The 17,629-nt window shown below is 61.9% G+C and overlaps 3 protein-coding genes across 4 annotated transcripts; 2 read left to right on the forward strand and 1 right to left on the reverse strand.

Annotated features, from left to right (window-relative positions):
• The first annotated feature begins 192 nt into the window (after positions 1-192).
• LOC118696410 (innate immunity activator protein-like) lies at positions 193-6,641 on the forward strand. Its single transcript, XM_036398570.1, has 7 exons — positions 193-238; positions 955-1,079; positions 1,158-1,277; positions 1,880-2,084; positions 3,545-3,953; positions 4,815-5,382; positions 6,549-6,641. Exons 1-7 carry the CDS (start codon positions 193-195, stop codon positions 6,639-6,641), a joined length of 1,566 nt encoding a protein of 521 aa, XP_036254463.1.
• A 998-nt stretch (positions 6,642-7,639) lies between these two features.
• Positions 7,640-11,839, forward strand: SHISA4 (shisa family member 4). Its single transcript, XM_036398378.2, has 5 exons — positions 7,640-7,961; positions 9,025-9,196; positions 10,266-10,399; positions 11,175-11,357; positions 11,442-11,839. The coding sequence occupies exons 1-5, from the start codon at positions 7,889-7,891 to the stop codon at positions 11,486-11,488; spliced, it is 609 nt and encodes a 202-aa protein (XP_036254271.1). The 5' UTR covers positions 7,640-7,888; the 3' UTR covers positions 11,489-11,839.
• A 557-nt stretch (positions 11,840-12,396) lies between these two features.
• Positions 12,397-15,793, reverse strand: LOC118696274 (myb-related transcription factor, partner of profilin-like). Of its 2 annotated transcripts, none has more exons than XM_036398376.2 (2): positions 15,104-15,793; positions 12,397-13,047 (listed from the first exon to the last, which is right to left on the reverse strand). In XM_036398376.2, exons 1-2 carry the CDS (start codon positions 15,585-15,587, stop codon positions 12,521-12,523), a joined length of 1,011 nt encoding a protein of 336 aa, XP_036254269.1. In that variant the 5' UTR covers positions 15,588-15,793; the 3' UTR covers positions 12,397-12,520. The 2 variants fall into 2 exon arrangements, with proteins under 2 accessions (XP_036254269.1, XP_036254270.1); XM_036398377.2 differs by having other exon boundaries at positions 15,110-15,791.
• Between the last annotated feature and the right edge of the window lie 1,836 nt (positions 15,794-17,629).

The following is a 17,629-nucleotide window of genomic DNA, read 5'->3' on the forward strand; positions in this document are numbered from 1 at the left end:
GCACCGCACCCTTTATTTATGGTAGGACCTACAAGAAGGCAAAGCAAACACAGCCTCGCCTCCCCTCCACCGCCATCGCGGCACGCCCGGGATGACATGAGGGATTTTAGGGGTGCAGGGTGGGGGGCACCCATGGGTGCAGCGTGGGGACGAGCTGTGTCCCCGCTGTTGCCCGCAGGCTCTCGGCGCGGCATGGGGGAGGCCAGTGACATGGACAGCGGGATCGTGCTGCACTCGGGTGAGAATGGGGTGTGGGGCTGAGGGAGGTTTTGGGATGCCCCTGTCGCCCAGGAGTGCTCTGAAAGACGTGTCCCTCCTTCCTAGGCAGGGAACGGAGCACTTCGGTGCATGGGGACACACTAGGGACACATGAGCTGCCTGGAGAAAGCTTTGGGGAAATGAAGGGATGGAGGAATGGAGGCTTCCCCTGCTTTTCGGGAGGCATCCCAAGTGTAGTGGGGGTGCTGTGGACAGGATTTGACTCAAATGGGTTTGGCTTGGGACGGCTGAGTCAGACTGAAACCTTCCTCCTGTGCCCCCCCTCCCACCCCCAGCAGGGACGTCACACGTGTCCCGGGGGGGGGGGGCTGAAGCACCCATGGTGCTGTTGGGGGAATTTCATGCATACCCTGGGGCATTGGAGGACCCATGGGTGCTGCTAGGGGAGGAGTTCCTGGATACCCTGGGGGGTTGGAACACCAATGGGTGCTGCTGGGTAGGGGAAACAGGTGTTCCCTACAATGGGAGTCAGTACACCCACGGGTGCTGCTGTGGGGGAAGGGAGGCACAGCTGCTTTGGGGCAGCTGGAGTACCCATGGGTGCTGCTGGGAGGGTCATGGCTGCTTTTTCCTCCCCCTGCGGTGGAGGGAAAACTAAGGCAGGGAGGCTGTGGAGTGGTGGAGGATGGTACCTGGGTGCTCCCATCCCTCCAGATGTCCATGTATCTGTTCCAGGCCCTGACAGCCTGGTGTCCCCCCCGAAGGAGCGGGTGCTGGTGGGGCAGCGGCAGCAGCAGGCACTGGAGGCCCAGCTTGATGGCTGCATCCAGGAGCTGCGACAGCTGTGCCTGCGTGAGGCGGTGAGCAGGGCATGAGGACCCCCTGCCCACCTTCATATACTGCCATGGCTCTGCTCAGTGTCCGTGTGCCATCCTCAGGAGCTGACGGGGACCCTGCCCTGCGAGTACCCCCTGAAAGCTGGCGAGAAGCCCCCCAAGGTCCGTCGCAGGATCGGGGCTGCCTTCAAGCTGGATGAGATCGCCGTTCTGCGTGGGGTGGTGAGGCAGTCCCTGGGGTGCAGAGGTGGTGGGGACCCATCCCCTCCCATCCCATCCCATCCCATCCCATCCCATCCCATCCCATCCCATCCCATCCCATCCCATCCCATCCCATCCCATCCCATCCCATCCCATCCCATCCCATTCCCTCTGCTGTAGAAGCTGCCTGAGGGTCACCTGGAAATGTTGCCATCCCCATCCCATGGGTGGTGGTTGGGTGCCAAGTGCTGTAGGTGAGAGGGGCAGGGGGGTGCTTTCAAGCATGAGGTGGTGTTGGGGTGTTGAGTTAATGTGGTTATCATGGAGTCCTAAACATAATGTGTGGGGTTGGGGTGCCAAGGTGATGGGTGTGGGGGGGTCCCAGGTGTATCAGGGTGCCAGAATTACGAGAGGAGGTGAGTTCCAAATGTTATGGCTAGTGGTGGGGTCCTGAGCATGATGGGTGGTGTTGGGTTCCAAAAGCGACGCTGGGTGTTGGGGTCCCAGATGAGATACTGGGAAGGGTTGGGATCCCAAGTGCTATGGGTGGTGTTGGGATGTTAAGTATGATGGAGGGCTCGGGGGTGTTGAGGCGCATTTCTGAGCGTGTCCCCTGCCCCCAGGACCCTCTGGAACGGGAGCGGGCACTGCAGCTGCAGATTGCCGAGGCTGCCCGCCGGCTCTGCCGCGAGGAGAACATTGGCCGGCAGGTGCGGAAGAGGCGGCAGACGGCAGCACTCCGGGAGGAGCAGAAGCTGCGGGATCTGGAGCAGGTCCTGAGCCAGCGGCGGCTCCTGGCAAGGCAGCGGGACATCAGTACTGCCAAGGGTGAGTCCCTCTGAGCCCCATGGCGGGGGGGGGATGCTGGAGAGCAGGGAGGCAGAATGGGGTGCTGCTTGGTTGGATGTCCCTGGGGAATGCATCTAAATTACCCATTCCTTGTGAATACACCCCACTGGATGCTGCCCAGTCCTTCATCCCAAGTGCATGCACCCCTCTGGATGCATGCCCCTCTATCATTCCCCTGTGTGTCCCTTCCCAATATCCCATCCAAAATGCTGCACCCCAGTCCCCTGGTGAATGCACTTCCCTGGATGCACCCCAAATTCCCATTCCTGGTGAATACACCCCTTGGATGCACTCCAACTTCCCATCCCCTGTGAATACAACCTGGTTCTACATCCCCAATAAATGCACGCCCCCAACACCCCCTGGTGAATGCACCCCAATTTCCTATCCCTGCTGAATATACCCCTTGGATGCCCCCTGGAAGGCCATCCCTGGTACATGCACCTTGATACGCTCTCACTGTCAATGCACCCTTTTGAAGGTACCCCAATACTTCATCTGGTGGTTGTACCCTTGTGAGTGCACCCCAAAAAGTAGTCCCCAGTGCATGCAACCCAATAACCATTCCTGGCATATGTACCCCCTGAATGCACCCCAAAAGTCCATCCATAGTGCATGCACCCTGATAAATCATCCCCAGCAGTACCCCACTGAATCCACCCCAATACTTCACTTCTGTTGATTGCACCCTTCTGAAAGTACCCTAATAGTTCACCCTTGCTGCTTGCACCTCATAACTATCCCCAGTCACCCGTCCTCAGCACCTACACCCAAAGGGGGGCAGGATGTGGCCCAGCTGCTATGTCCCCATCCCAGCGGCAGCCATCCAAGGCAGTTCCCATTCTCTCCATCCCTGTCCCCTTCAAGGAACTGGGCCACGGTGGTTGCGTCTCCTTCCCTGTTGGTGCCCCCAGCCTGCCCATCCCAGGCAGGCTGGGAGCTGCACACGGCTCAGCAGAGCCGGCCTGGCCGGTACCACTGCCGTCCTGGAGCGTGTTGGGACAGGTGGCGTGGGAGGGGGGAGTGGAGGCCCGCGGGGACGTGCTGGGTGGTGGCGGGGCCGTGGGAGCGCTTTGGCACCTGGAGGCGGCCCCAGCTCTGTTCTCACAGGGCCCTGCCCCATAGAACTCAGTGCCTCCGACAAGAGCTCCATGTTTGACACTGGCCTGCTGGAGGAGGGTGAGGGGGCTGTGGGGACCAGGGGAGATCCCTGGTATGTTCCCTCCATTCCAACTCTTCCTGTGTCCCCTCTATCTCTACTCTCCCTGTGTCGCCTCCATCCCGTTCTGCTGCCATGTATCCCCTCCATGCTGTTCCCCTGTGTGTCTCTTCCATCCCAACCCCCCATATCTCCCCTCCATACCAACTATCCACCTGTTCCCTCCATCCCAACTCTCTCTTTATGTCCCCTCCATCCCAACCCTCCATCTCTCCAGCAGAGGACACACGGCCACCAGGACTTGCCACTCCACAGAGGTCCCCATCTCCCAAGGACCCCACCAAGGAGGAGGAGGAGGAGGAGTCAGGGCTTCTGGTGACCCCACCCATTACCTGGCAGGAGACCAGCCTGGACAGACCCTACGAGAGGACCAAAAATCCCAGCATCGACCCTGAGGATGGGGAAACCCAGAGCTCCCAATGCTGTCTTGGGTCCCTGATGGCTGCCCCTGCCAGCTCCTTGGCCCCCAGCAGCCCTGACCCTGCAGGTCCCCCAAAGTCCAGGACAGGGGACCCTCCCTACCGGTTTGTCCCCATCCGGACCCTGGTGCTGTGCCGGCAGGCAGGTTCCAGTGCTCCCAGCACCCCTGAGCCATCAGGACGGCAGGGACGGCAGACCCAATCTCTGAGGTATGTCCTGAGCTTGGGGAGGATAGACAAGGGTTTCTGCTAGGGAGGATGTTGATAACCCCATGGAGAGGGAGATGGAGATAATCCCATGTGGAGGATGGAGCTCAGTCCAATGGAAGGAGGATGGGAATGACCCTGTGAAGATGATGGAGCTCAGCTTACGGGGAGGATGTTGGAAATAATCCCATAGGAAGGATGGAGATAGTCCCACTGGCAGTAAAATGGAGCTAACCCTGTGGGAAGGAGGATGGGAGTAGTCCTGTGGGAGAGGATGAAGAGAACGTCCTGGAGATAATGGAGCTAAACCCATGGGGAGGGGGATGGAGATAATCCTATGGAAAAGATAATGGAGAGAACACCAAGGGAAGTGTGGACCTAACTCTATGGGGAGGATGGAGAAAATCTTTTGGGGAGGATGGACATAATCCCATGGGGAGGGGATGGAACTAACCCCATGGAGATGATGGAGCTCAGTCATTGGGAGGATGGAGACAATATTATGGGGAGGATTGAGATAATCTCAGAGACAGAATGAGGATAATCCTATGGGGATGTGGGAGAAAATCCTGTGGGGAGGACGGACAGAAGTCCATTGGGAAGAGGTTGGAGATGATCCCATGGAGAGGATGGAAGTAAGCCTATGGAGACTATAGAGGTCAGCCTCATGGGAGGATGAACTAATCCCTTGGGAGGAGGCTGGCGACTGCCCCTCAGGAAAGGTGGAACTAATCCCATGGGAGGAAGTTAGATGTCTCCCCACGGGGTGGCTGGCTGTACCCATGGGTACACCTTTCCCAGGGCTTGCCCTGGCTTTAGGGTGAGGGGAAGGGTCCTCCTGCAGCCACAGTGTCTTGCCTGCAGGGTGGACCCATGCTGGCAGCCAGCTGAGCCACGGGGCCGCAGTGCCGCACCCCGCCAGCGCCCCACCTACTACACAGTCACTGTGCCCACCTCCTGCATCCTGACTCCCGGCCCTGCGTGCCGCTCTGGCTCCGATGACAGCATCTCTGACCTCTCCAGCATCTCCCACGCCACCTCCCTGGGCAGCAGCAACCCTGACATGTCCTTCGCAGTTCCGCTGCCCCTTGCCGAGCCTGGTTACTACCCACGGGGTGCCCTCCAGCTCCTGCCACCTGCTGGCCCCCTGACTTTCCTGTATGAGCAGGATCTGGCCCCACTGCGGTACCAGCGCCTGGTGCCCTCCCGTAGCCGCATCGTGCGCACCCCCTCGCTCAAAGACTACGCGCCCGCCGGGGCCCGGGGGCTCTCCAAGGCCGCCGTCACAGAGGAGCTCAAGTCATGGCACCAACGTGCCCGGCTGAGGAGTGCCCGGCCCCACTCCCTCGACCGGCAAGGGGCTTTCCAGAGACCCCATGGTGGGACCACCAGGGACGTGCCCATTGCTCATGGAATCCTGTCACTGGTTCAGGTATGACATGGGGTCTGGCTGGGAGTGGCCATGTGGGAGAAGGGGGATCCCCTGGGTGCTGTCCTGCAGGTGACAAGAGTTGTTACCCTGAGGTAGTGTAGGGACATGCAGCTCTGGTGGGGTCCCATGAGGATTTCTGGAGCAGGAGTGAAGTCCTGAGGGAGTCCATGGGGTACTGTGAGGGTTGTTGGGACAGGACTGGGATTCCAGAAAGGAGCCTGGGGCAGGAACATGGTCTCAGGAGGGTCCTGAGGAGAGGATCAAGGTCCTTTAAGATCCTTTGAGGCAGGATTGGAACCTTCTGAGGGTTCTCTGAGCAGGTCCAAGGTCCCATTGGTTGGGTCTGGAGGGTCCCTGATAGTTCCTGTGGCAGGACCAGCACCCTGAGTGGATCCCCATGGGAGATTAGGGTCCTGAGGGAATCACAAAGGAAGAATTTGGGTCCCAGAGGAGGCCCTGGGGCAAGACTGGGTTCCTGAGGAAGTCCAACAGCCAGGACCAGGGTCTTCTGTTCTTGGGAACAGAAGTAAGGTTTTTAAGATCCTTCGGGGCAGGATGAGGACCTGCTGAGGATCCCCTGGACAGGTTTGGAGTTCCGTGTAGGTCCCAGGGGCAGAACCAAGACCCCCTGGGGCAGGACTGGGGTCCCATGTGAGTCCCTGGGGTAGGGCCAAGACCTTAAGGGTGTCTCTGGAGCAGGACTGGATTTCCATGTAGGTCCCTGCTTTCTCTTGAAGATCCCAAGGGCAAGACAAGGACCCCATGGGGATTCTTGTTACGGAACTGGGATCCCATGGGAAAGACCAGAACCTTAAGGGGATTACTGGGGCAAAACTGGGGTCCCATGAGAGTCCTATGGGAAGGACCAGGACTTCAGCGGGGTCCCTAGGGCAGGATCCATGTGGTTCCCTGTGGTAGCACTGGGGTGCCCTTGAGCAGGGAAGGATCCCTGCAGGCATTTCAGTGGCTAGCTCCCCCTTTCCACCTGGCAGTCTCACTGGGACAAATGCACCTGTGGCACAGCTGGGACACAGGCTGGGCAAGTGAGGACCTGTGGCCATGCCCCCACAGCTCCTCCAGCCCAACCCTTGTGCCAGGACGTGCCCCCAGTGGTGCCCCTCTGACAAGGTAGGATGCCAACACCCACAGGGTCTTTGTTCCCCCAGGGTCCCCCGGTGCAGGTGCTGCGGCGCTCAGCAGCCGGCGTGCCCGTGCAGGTCTACATGCCCGAGAATGGTGAGATTGTCACCCAAGTGTGAGTGCCATGTCCTCACCCCGGGGCGGGGGCACATCCTGGCTGGCCCAGGGGCGGCAAGGACGTCTCATGCCTCCCCACCCCAGCGTGGGGCACAGGAGGGAGCCACAGTGGGGTGGCAGGGGCTGGCCCCCACCCTGTGTTCCCTCACTGGCACTGCAATGCTGATAGGGACACTGTGACCCCAGTGCTTATGGAGACCTTGGTGTCGCCATAACCCTGAATTTGAGGTTCTGGTCTCTAATAAAACTGGTTTTTGGGATACGTCACTCTCAGGATGTGTCACCTCCATGTCCCCTCTGAGGTCCCCCATCCCTGGGTCCCGTTGGCATTGCCAGGATGGGACTCTGTGGATTTGGGGTCTGGCTGTGCTTGGGGCAGTAATGGGGTGATCCCAGTGGCAAGAGGGTGCCCCAGATCCAGCTGTGCAACCCTGGCACCCAGTGACCCAGGCTGGGAAAGGGGCAAGGAGTAGAAAGGAAGGATGGAATGGAGGTGAAGGGTGCGGGGTTGGGGTGCATGAGGGTGGGCAGGAAGGGTGCAGTGGAGGGCTGCAAGGATGGGTGAAGGCATGGGGTGCAGGGGGAGGAAAATAAGGTGCTCTGGGAAAGGATGGGGTTGGAGAAAAGGTGCTGTGAACCAAAGTGATGGGGTGCAGAGAAGGGATGGGGTGCAGGGTAGGCAAATAAGGAGTGCAGGGGTGGGATGAGGTGGGAGAAGGGGTGCTGGGAGGGGAAATGATGGGGAGCAGGGGGTAGGGAAGGGATTGAATGTCGGGGATGGGGTGCGGGGAGTGGTGCAAGGACGAGCGAAGAGATGGGGTGCAAGAAGAGGGGAAATAAGGGTTTCCGGTGGGGGGTGCAGTGGTGGGTGGGCAGTGCCAGAGACACTCTGGTCCCCGCATTCCCGCCCGGCCCTGCCAGTGCCCGGGGCCAGCGGCGTCGCTCCTCCCGGTGGGGGCGGGCGGGGGCCGGTGGCTGCGGCGGGAGGCGGCGCCGGGGGGACGGGAGAGGGGAGGACACCGGGCAGCAACCGAGCGCCGCCGGGCTGCGGCGTCACTGCGGGCCTGCGCCGGCCCCGCACCGGCACCGGACGGCACCGGGAGACACCGGCAGAGGGAGCGGCCCCGCGGCACCGGCACCGGGCGGCACCAGGACCGGCCACGGGAGCGGCCCCGGTCCCGGTGCCGCCGCGCAGCCGCCGCCCTTGTCCCGGACAGCTCTGAGCGGGGACACCGGGCCCGGCCCCGGGATGGGGCCCGGGGGCCCCGTGAGCGGCTGGCCCCTGGCCGGGACCCTGCTGGTGGCCGTGGCCGCCTCGATGGGTAAGAGATATACGGGGACCGGGGAGGGCCGGGGGAGCCGGTGCCACCCTGCGACTGGACACGGTGCCACCATCTGTGACACGGGGATCCCGCTGGGTGGGAGGGACTTAGTGCCGCCAGCCGTGACTGTGAGTCGTGTCACACACGGCCCCTTTGACCGGGGGTTGCTTGCAACAAAGTGTCCCCCTGGGCACTGTGTCTACTCCCCCCAAACCCGCCTCCCATTTGCCGCTTTCGGGGTGACCCCGGGAGCAGCAGGCAGGGAGCCGGTGGCTGACCGAGCCGGGATGCCCAGCCCCGGGGAATCTGGGGGCTTCCCATGCACGAACCCTGTGCCTCAGTTTCCCCACTTGTCCCTGAACTGCCGTGATCCCATTTTGGGATGTGTGAATAATGCCATGTGAGATTCCCGCAAAGCCCATTTCCGTGGCTGCTCCGGCGCCTCTGGCCGCCCCCGGACCTCGGCCCGCGGCTATTTCTGGGAAGACAGGTGGCTCCGGACAGAAATAGAGTGGGAAGTGCCACTGGAACACGCGGAAGGAGGGAAGCTGGGGAGATCTGGAGGAATCTGGAGGGGTTGGAGAGCTGGGTGGGATGGAGTGGCGTCTGCAAGGATGTAGGGTTGGATGGAGCCGAGTATGGGGGTACATAGGGGCAGGGTTTGGAAGGAAGTGGAGTGGGATGGGGCAGGATATGGGGGTACACAGGGGCAGAATGGAGCAGGGTTTTAAGGGATATGGGGCAGGTTGGAGCAGAGCAGGGGTTGGGGGGTACATAGGGACACCGTTTGTGGGTCCATGGGGCAGGACACAGCAGGGTATAGGAGATGTGGGGCTGGGTATGAGGGACAGGGGGACAGGAAGCAGCAGGGTATTTGGGAGTGTATAGGGGCATACTTTGGGGATCCATGGGGCAGGATGGACTGGGGTACAAGGGGAATAGGACACAGTGGGATACAGGCTGTGCTCATGTGGGAGAGGAAGGGCATGGGGCGCTGCTGGTGCCCCTGAGGGTGGTGATGGCGAGGTGCTCCAAGGCCCTGGTGGTGGGTGGCTGTCCACAGTGGCCGGGGGTGAAGACTGCCTGTGGTACGTGGACAGAAATGGGTCATGGCACCCTGGCTTCGACTGCGAGTTCTTCACCTTCTGCTGCGGCACGTGCCACCAGCGGTACTGCTGCCGAGACCCTCTGCGCCTGCTCACCGAGCGCCAGCAGCGCCATTGCCTTGCCTTCAGGTGCCACAGCTGGGGCTGATGGGGCTGGGGGCTCTTCTGGGCAGCCTGGGTGCTGGGACTGGGTGCTAGGCACTAGTACTGGGTGCTGGGGATAGGCAGTTGTACTGGGTGCTGGTCACTGTATGCTCTGCACTCGGCAGTAGTGCTGGACACTGGTATTGGGTACCGGGCAGTGGTATCTGGGCCCTTGCAGTGGGTGTGGGGTAGTGGGTGCTGGTCACTGGTACTGGGTGCTAGGCACTGGTACTGGGGGTTGGACATTGGTACTGAGCAGTGGCAGCGGGTGCTGGGTGCTCTGCACTGGTACTTGCTGGGGGCACTGGGTGTTGGGCACTGGGCACTGTTACTGGATGTGCACCGGTTCTGAGCACTGGGGAGTGATACTGGGCAATGGGTAGTGCTACTGGGTTGCCAGGCTGTTGGCTCTGGGTGCTGGACACTAACATTGGGTGATGGGCATTGAGTGCTGGGTGTTGGGTACTGGTACTGGGTTGTTGGTCTCTGGCCAGTGGTACTGGGCATTGGTGCTTTGCAGTGGGTGTTGGGACTCCTACTAGGTGCTGTGCACTTGGTACTGGTACTGGGTGCCAGGCTCTTGGCATTGGTACTGGGTGCTGGTATTGGGTTCTGGGTGCTGGACGCTGGTACTGGGCACTGATACTGGGCACTGCACATTGGGGGATGGATGCTGCGGATTGGTCACTGGTACCGGGTGCTGGCACTGGGTGCTGGATGCTGGTACTGGAAACTTGCACTGGGTGCTGGGCACTGGTTACTCCCACTGGATACTGGTCACTGGGCAGAGGGCACTAGTACAGGGCATTGGCACTGGGTACTGGGCACTGCTACTGGGTGGGCAATGCTACTGGGTGCTGGGCAGTGGTCACTGCTACTGCTACTAGGTGCTGATAGCAGTGCTGGACAATGTCACTGGGCATTGGTTCTGGGCACTGGGCAGTGTCACTGGGTGCTGGGCATGGGGCACTGGGCACTATCAGTGGGTGCTGGCTGGGGGTGTGTGCTGCGGGTGCCTCCCTGGCCCTGCTCCCCACGCCCGGGGGTCCCGCAGCCCCAAGACCATCGCGGGCATCGCCTCAGCCGTGGTGCTTTTCATCGCCATCGTCACCACTATCGTCTGCTGCTTCATGTGCTCCTGCTGCTACTTGTACCAGCGCCGGCAGCACTCCCGCACACCCCTGCAAGGTGCGGGGCTGGGATGGGGGTGCAGGAGGGTCCTGTAGGAAAAGAGGGTGGAGTGGGGTTGAGGGGGCCTAGAGGATTTCAGGGGGAAGGGGGGTCTGGTGGGGGGCTGTAGGGATGGGGGATGCAGGGTGTGCAGGAGGAGAGGATCAAGAGGGTCTTGCAGGTAAGGAGGTGCAGGGTTAAGAGGACCTGGGGGAATGGGAGGGTGCAGGAGTGGGGGATGCACGGATGGGGGGTGCAGGAGGAGGCTCGGTGCATGATGATGCTGTAGGTACAGGGTGGGGGATTGGGGGGGCCTGGACAGAGGCCTGTGGGAATTGCTGTGTGTGTGGGGGCTATATGGGTGGGAGGTGCAGGAGGGTCCTGTAGGTAGAGAGTGGAGGGGTTTGGGAAGAGGCAAGGAGGGTGTTGGGGTAAAAGGTGGAAGCTGAAGGGATGAGAGATGAGAGGGAGCAGAAAAATCCTGTAGGTGTGGGGTGGGGGGAATGGTAGGGGAGGCAAAGAGAAGGGGAGCTGTTGGAATGAAGGGGGGGATCGGGAGGGTGGGGGGTGGACTGCAGGAATGAAGGTGTAGGAGGAGGGGGAGGGTACAGGGGTGGGGAGAAGGAGACATCCTGAGGTACACGGTGGAGGGATTGCGGGGGGAAAATTTGGCACTGTGGTGAGGGTCTGGATGACACCCCAGTGGCCACCAACCTTAGGGCCACCACCACTCTTAAGCACCATCCCTGTCCCTGTGTCGGAGTGCTGCAGACCTTCCCAATCTCTCCCACAGGCCCGGAAATTCCCCTGTCCAGCTACCACCCCGCAGCTCCACCAGCTCCCTTCCCCGTGGACCCCAAAGCCGGCCCTACACCTCCCCAGCCTGGCTTCACCCCCATGGCCATGTACCCCCCGCCTGGCCCTGCTGCCCAGTACCCCATGTACCCCTCCGGCCCCCCTGTCTACAACCCCACAGGTGAGCACTGGGGGGGAACGGGGACCCTTCCTATTCCCCGGGGGGCCTGGTGGCCTGGTGACACCGCATCTGCTCCCCCCGCAGCACCACCACCCTATGTCCCGGCGCAACCCAGCTACCCTGGAGCATGAGTCCCTGCGGGGACCCCTGTACCCGCCGCCGGCCAGCGGGCCTAGGCTGGGGACCCCAGGGACCCCCCCTGGCGCTGGGGGGCTGCCTTAGCCAGCGCTGGATCGGGCTCTTCCCAGCCATCCTGGGGTGATCCGGTGCCAGCAGAACAGGGTGGCCCTTGTGCCACACACTGGGCCCTTTGTGGGCGCCTTCTCCCCTGGCTCTGGGTGCCAGTGGCCCCGAGCACCCGCGGAGGGGTTCCCGGGGGGTCCTCCGAGGGCCGTGCACCGCTGTCTCCCTGCACACTACCCCTGGATTCACCCCCGGCTCTTCCCTCCGGGGTTGGCATTAAACCACGTCTTGTGCCCACAGCCTGGTGTTGTCTCGGTGATTCTAATGGGGAAAAAAGGAAAGGCAACGCCCCCAAACCCTTCCCGCGAATTGTAATGTGGGGAAACATGAATTCTGCTCTGTCCCTTCTGCTCCCGAGACTTCTCCCTCCCAAAATTGTGTTGGGATGGGTAATTCCCACCAAATCAGCCGCTTGGATGAGCCAGCCTGGAGTGCTGGCTGCCCACTCAGCCCCCATCACTCAAAACGGAGCGTGAAACCACCCCTGGATTCTTTCGGGTGAGAAAACAGCAAACTCTGCGCTGGGATTGGGACTGTGGGCGTGTGAACAATTCCTCTATCCATGCCCCCTCCCCTGGACAGGAATAATCGGGGGAGGGTGGGTGGTGTGTTACCTCGATGGTTGTTCCTGGTGGGATTCATCCCTGCCAGCACTGCTGGCTAAATTTGGGACCAGAGTCCATCAGTCCAGAAGAAAAGCCAGGCAGAGCCACCTGGAAGGACAAACCCCTGTTCCATCCTGTTCCATCTCCCAGCCCTCTGCATCATCCCCAAAAACCGTCTGAGGTGCCTGGAGTGGGGGGATCCATGGGGGTGCAGCTCCGAGTTTTATTGAAGTGGGATGGACAGGAAAAGAAATAATAATAAAAGCAGCGACGTGGGTTCTGGAGTGTGTGTACACAGCCAGCTGCGTGGGAGGCTCAGGATTTGGGGATCCCCCGCTCCCGGAGGTAGAGGTCACGGATTTCGGTCAGGCTGCGACTGAGCCCGCCCAGCGCCTGGGCGATGCCGCGCAGCACTGCCGTGGTCTCCCGACGGCTCTCGGCGTATTCCCGGCGGAACGCCCGCATCTCCTGCACCAGCCGCTCATTGGACTGCACGAGGCTGAGCTGGGGGCGCTCGGGGGTCCCGTCCAGCCCCCCGGGGGACCCTGCCTCTCCCGCGCCGCAGTGACTGAGCTGCTCGGCCTCCTGCTCCAACAGCAGACTCGGGAAGTCGGAGCCCAGCGGCTCCTGATGCCCGCGGAGGTCGCCGAGGGAGAGTTCGGAGGGTGCGGAGCGCGGGGGGCTCCGGCTCCAGCCCTCGCACAGCTCGTTGGGCGGGCAGATGCCGGGGCGGGGCAGCCGACAGTCTGAGCGGCGGCCGGGAACGCCGTCGGCAGCGGGGCCGTGGAAGGGCTCAGTCTTCACCTCCAAAGGCTCCTCCTTTACCGGCTCCTCCTTTACACCTGTGGGACCGAGGGCGAGCACAGGGCAGCTGCAGGGATCTCCCGTGTTCCCGGTGCCCCACGGACCAAGTGACAGACCCTGTTGTCTCCATCCCTGTGCTCATACATCCCATCCCCTGCACCCAGTCCCAGTTCCATCCATACTTATCTCCATAGTTCCGTGTCCCTCATGATAGTTCAACCCCATCCCCTGTCCCTTGTCCCTCTCCTGTCCCCAGTACTCCCATACCCCTGTCCTGAATGTGGTGTCCCCATGTGCCTGTATGGTCCTGGTACCCCCACGTCCCTGCCCCAGTCCACCCATATCCCTGTCCTGAACATGGTGCCTCTACGTCTTTGTTTGGTCCTGGTACCACCACGTCCCAGTTCTCAGCCCACTAACCCCCATGTCCCTGTTCTGGTCCCAGTATGGAATGTTCTTTGTCTCTGTCTTGGTCCTGCCCCATGTCACTGTCCCAGTCCCACCACATCTTTGTCCTGTTCCCAGCCCCTTCTTATCCCTGTCCTGGTCCCAGTAGCCTGTGCCTTTTGTCCCTGCCCTAATCCCAGTCACCCATATCCTTGTCCTGATCCTGGTACCCTTCTGTCCTGGTATAGGTGCCCCTGTTACTCTCCCTGTCTCCTATGTCCCTGTCCTGGTCCTCCCACATCCCTGTCACCTGTCCCAATATTCCATGTTTGTATCCCTTTGCCCTGACTCTATGTGTCTCTGTGTCTATGTCTCTCTGTGTCCCTGCCCCACTGTTCCTGCCCAGTCCCTCCATTCACCTGTAGTGGTCCCAGTGTCCTGGTCCTGGTTTTTCCCACATCTTGGTCCCAGTCCCTTCACATCCCTGCTCTTTTTGCCTGGATCTGTGTCCCAGTCCCTCCATGTATCTTCCCAGGCCTAGTGATGCCTTAGCATGCCTCCATATCCCTCATGTTCCTATCCCAATCCTCCACGTCCCTGCCATTGTCCCCTGTATCCATGTCCCTGTCCCCCATGGCATGGTCCCAGTGTCCCTGTCCTAGCCTTAATCTCCTGTGTTCCTGTCCTGGTCCCTCTACACACCTGTCCTGCTCCCAGTTTCTTGCTCCTCATCCCATTCTCTTGGTCCTGGTCTCCTGTGTCCCTGTCTCAGAACCATGTTTCTGTCCTGGTTCCCTGTGTCCTGGTTACTCCATGTCCCTGTACTGGAGGGACCAGTGCCTCTGTGCCTCTGTGTCCCTGTCCCAGTTCCTCATGTCCCTGTCCTGATGCCCTGTATCCTGGTTCTCCAGGTGCTGATCCAGGCCCCCTGAGTCCCCATCCCCATCTCCCCATGCACCTGCCCCTGTGTTCTGGTCTGGCTGTGTCCCTTTGCTGGTCCTGGTCTCCTGTGTCCCTGCATGCACCTGTCCTGGTCCCAGTGACCTGTTTCAGTCTCAGTTCTCTTGCATCCAAGTCCCAGTCACTCATGTCTGTGTCCTGGACCCCCATATCTTGGTCACAGTATCTCCATGTCAGTATCGTGGTCTCCTGTATCCTGATCCCCTTGCTTCCTGGTCCCCTTGTGTCCCTCTTCCTCCCAACCTCTCCCAGTCCCAGTGGCCCTGTGTCTGTGTCCTGGTTTCCCATGTCCATGTCCTGGTCCTGCATGTTCTGGTGCTGGTCCTCGTCTCTCTTGAAACCAGGGTTAGATGGGATACTGGGGAGAAATTCCTCCATGCATATGTCCTGGTCCCAGCGTCCCCATGTACCTGTTGCTTGTCCCCACTTCCTAAACCCATTTCACCAGGTCCCATTCCAACTCATCCGTGGCCCCTATTTCGTCCCCCATCCCGGTCACCCAGCAAGTCCCTGCCCCATGTCCGTGTCCTGGTTCTTCATGTCCCTGTCCCACCATACACCTGTGCCGGTCCCTCCGGAACCCGGTCCCAGCGGAACCCGGTTCCAGCATCCTCGCGACCCTGCCCCGCTCTCCCCTGTCCTAGTCCCGGTCCCGCATGTCCGTGTCCTCCGTGTACGTCTCTCCACTCTTCCGTCCCGGCCCAGCATCCCCGTGTCCCTGCCCCATCCCGCTGCCGCTGCCCGCACATTCACCGTGCTGTGCCGACCCCTCGGCGCTGCGCATCGAAGGGTCGGTTCCGGCGGCGCCGCGAGGACCCCAGACGGGGGCGGGGGCGGGCCCCGGGCCGGGCTCGGCCGCGCCGTTCCCGTTGCTCCCGTTATTCCCGGTGCTCCCGGTGTTCCCGTTCCTGGCGGCGGCCCTGCCGGCCGGGCCCTGCCGCTCCAGCCGGTGCCGGCTGATCTTGTCCCCGGCGCGGCGGCGTAGCCCCCGCCAGCGGTTCTTCACCTCGCCGATGTCGCGCTGGTGGCGGCCGGCGGCGTTCACCTTGTGCGTGATCCGCCACCAGATCTTCTGCTTCTCGTACGCGTTCACGGTACCGGCGGCGGCGCCGAACAGCAGCGGCTCGTACCGGAGCACTTCGCTCATCAGCACCTCCAGCTCCTGCAACGTGAAGTTCGGCTTCCGCTTCAGCAGCCCCCGCCGCGCCCCGCCGCCGCCCGCCGCCGCCATGGTCCCCGCCGCCTCCGCCGCCTCATGCCGCCGCCCGGCCGTCCATCGCCGCCGCCGTGTGCCCTACACCGGTTCCCCGGTACTGAGCGGGGGAAGCGGAGCCGGACACCCCCGACAGCCCCCGCCCCGCGCTGCCGCAGCCGGATCCGGGACGGACCGGAGACCGGACGGGCCGGGGCTGCACCGGGCCCCTGCCCGCCCCGCCGCGCGCCGCTCCGCCCCCGGTGCGTTAACGGCGGCCCCGGTGCATTAGCGGCGCCCCCTGCCGGCCCCGCCGCGTACAGCAGCGCCCCCGGCTCGGTAACGGCGCCCCCTGCCGGGCCCGCTCCCTCCCCATCGGGGGCTGCACCGCCCCGCTCCGCCCCGGCCGCCCGGTTTCAGTGACACCGTCGGTGCTCGGGCGACGCCTCTGGTGCTCTCACCCCGGGGCCGGTCGGATTCGCGGTGTGGGATGTCCCAATGGCCCCGTGGTGCCCGCGTTAGCAGGGGCCTCCCAAGGGGCAGGAGTGCGGGGGCAAGGGGCATGAGGACCCCGTGGTGCGGATACTGCTCCTCCCGCTGGGGCCACGGCTCGGCGCGGCTGCAGAAATACCCCCCAAAACGGCGTTTCACCTGTACCGGGAGCCGCCTCTCAGCCACGCACGTGGGTGTCCCGGAGCAGGGGGAGCCTCCCAGGGGACACTCGTGTGCTGCTGCATCCCCAAAACGGCCCCCGCCCCGTGGTGCCAGGGGGGAGAACAGTTCTGGGTGACCCCGGGGGTTTGGGGTGCTCAGTTTTGGGGTCACCCCGGAGTTTTAGGGTGACCCTGAGGCACCCAGTTTCGGATTACCTTGGAGTTCGGGGTGACCCTGGGGCAGCCCCAGGATTCCCCGTTCTGGGTGTACTCAGAGGGTTTTAGGTGACTGTGGGGTGGTCCTGGGGTGTTCAGTTCTTCATGACTCCAGAGTTCTGGGGTCTCTGCATGGCTCTGGGTGCCTGGTTGTCTGTGTCCAGCAGCAGCAGGGTGCCCCATTTGCAGGGTTTGGCTGTCCCATTTGGGGGGTCCTGGGTGCCCTATTTGCAGGGGTTCTGAGTGGGTGACCAGGGACACCCAGGTTAGGTTGTCCAGGTGTCCCAGGGTGCCCAGTTCAGGGTGGGCTATGGGTGTGGGAGAGGGAAAAACTGCCCCTGGCTGAGGTTGCTGAGTCCATTCCCAGACACCCCCTGCGCCTCAATTTGGGGTCTGGGGGCATGGACCTGTCCAGAGGCACAGGAAGCATTTGGGTGAGCTTTATTGCTGATGCAGTGGCCACAGTCAGACAAATCATGATCAAGGTGTCACGACAGGAAGGATGGGGGGAGGAGGATGGGCATCACATGACCCCAAAACCCACTGCCCCCCTTGAGCTGGTGCTTTCCCTGCTCTCTCTGAGGTGGATTTGGTTTCCATGCTCTGAGAGTTCTGGGGGTCCCCCTGCAGTACTGTGGGTGCGTACAAGATGCCCGAACTCCTGGCCCCAGCCTGGCTCCCTGTGTCCCACCACTTCCATGCCCCCTCTCTCCCTGGCTGCTCCCTTCTCCCACCCTCCCATTCCTCCTGACGTCAAGCCTGAACCCCCAGCTCTGCAGCCACTGCTGTGCCTGAATCCCAAAACTCTGCTAGCCACCCAGAAACCTTGTGGTGATGTGATGATGGTCTGGGTATCCCCTGCTCCCCCCCATGGCTGGGGGTACTCTTGCTCACCCCAGGCTGGACCCTGGATAGAGTGGGGTGCCAAACCCCTTTGTTATGCTCTGATGGGGAATTTCCATAAGGATCAGCTCTGCAGACCCCTGCTCTATTCTTGGCATCTCCAGTGGGGCACAGTGCTGGTAGAAGAGTGAGTTTGAAGGCTTCACAACCATCAAAAAATAAATACAACCTCCTCCATCATGTCCTGCTGGGCCCGGCCCATCCTCCGTGTCCCAGAGAGATCCCTGCTCCTTGGCGTCGGTCACTGCAGGTTCCAAAGGGCTTGTCACGAGAAAGGTGAGTGTCTGGGGGTCTGCCATGGGCTGCAGG

Source organism: Molothrus ater, chromosome 25 (genome assembly GCF_012460135.2).
Source record: "Molothrus ater isolate BHLD 08-10-18 breed brown headed cowbird chromosome 25, BPBGC_Mater_1.1, whole genome shotgun sequence".
In the NCBI taxonomy this organism is placed as follows: domain Eukaryota; kingdom Metazoa; phylum Chordata; class Aves; order Passeriformes; family Icteridae; genus Molothrus; species Molothrus ater.

What these genes read in the sequence shown, in the direction of transcription:
- LOC118696274 (XM_036398376.2), bottom strand. Translation starts at nt 15,587, where the DNA reads ATGGCGGCGGCGGGCGGCGGCGGGGCGCGGCGGGGGCTGCTGAAGCGG. An exon ending in GTCGGCACAGCACGGTGAAT is followed by an intron (nt 13,048 to 15,103) that starts GTGCGGGCAGCG and finishes TCGGTCCCACAG; the next exon opens with GTGTAAAGGAGGAGCCGGTA.
- SHISA4 (XM_036398378.2), top strand. Translation starts at nt 7,889, where the DNA reads ATGGGGCCCGGGGGCCCCGTGAGCGGCTGGCCCCTGGCCGGGACCCTG. An exon ending in GGCCGTGGCCGCCTCGATGG is followed by an intron (nt 7,962 to 9,024) that starts GTAAGAGATATA and finishes GGCTGTCCACAG; the next exon opens with TGGCCGGGGGTGAAGACTGC. An exon ending in CCCTGTCTACAACCCCACAG is followed by an intron (nt 11,358 to 11,441) that starts GTGAGCACTGGG and finishes CTCCCCCCGCAG; the next exon opens with CACCACCACCCTATGTCCCG.
- LOC118696410 (XM_036398570.1), top strand. Translation starts at nt 193, where the DNA reads ATGGGGGAGGCCAGTGACATGGACAGCGGGATCGTGCTGCACTCGG. An exon ending in GGACATCAGTACTGCCAAGG is followed by an intron (nt 2,085 to 3,544) that starts GTGAGTCCCTCT and finishes TCTCTCCAGCAG; the next exon opens with AGGACACACGGCCACCAGGA. An exon ending in GAATCCTGTCACTGGTTCAG is followed by an intron (nt 5,383 to 6,548) that starts GTATGACATGGG and finishes TTGTTCCCCCAG; the next exon opens with GGTCCCCCGGTGCAGGTGCT.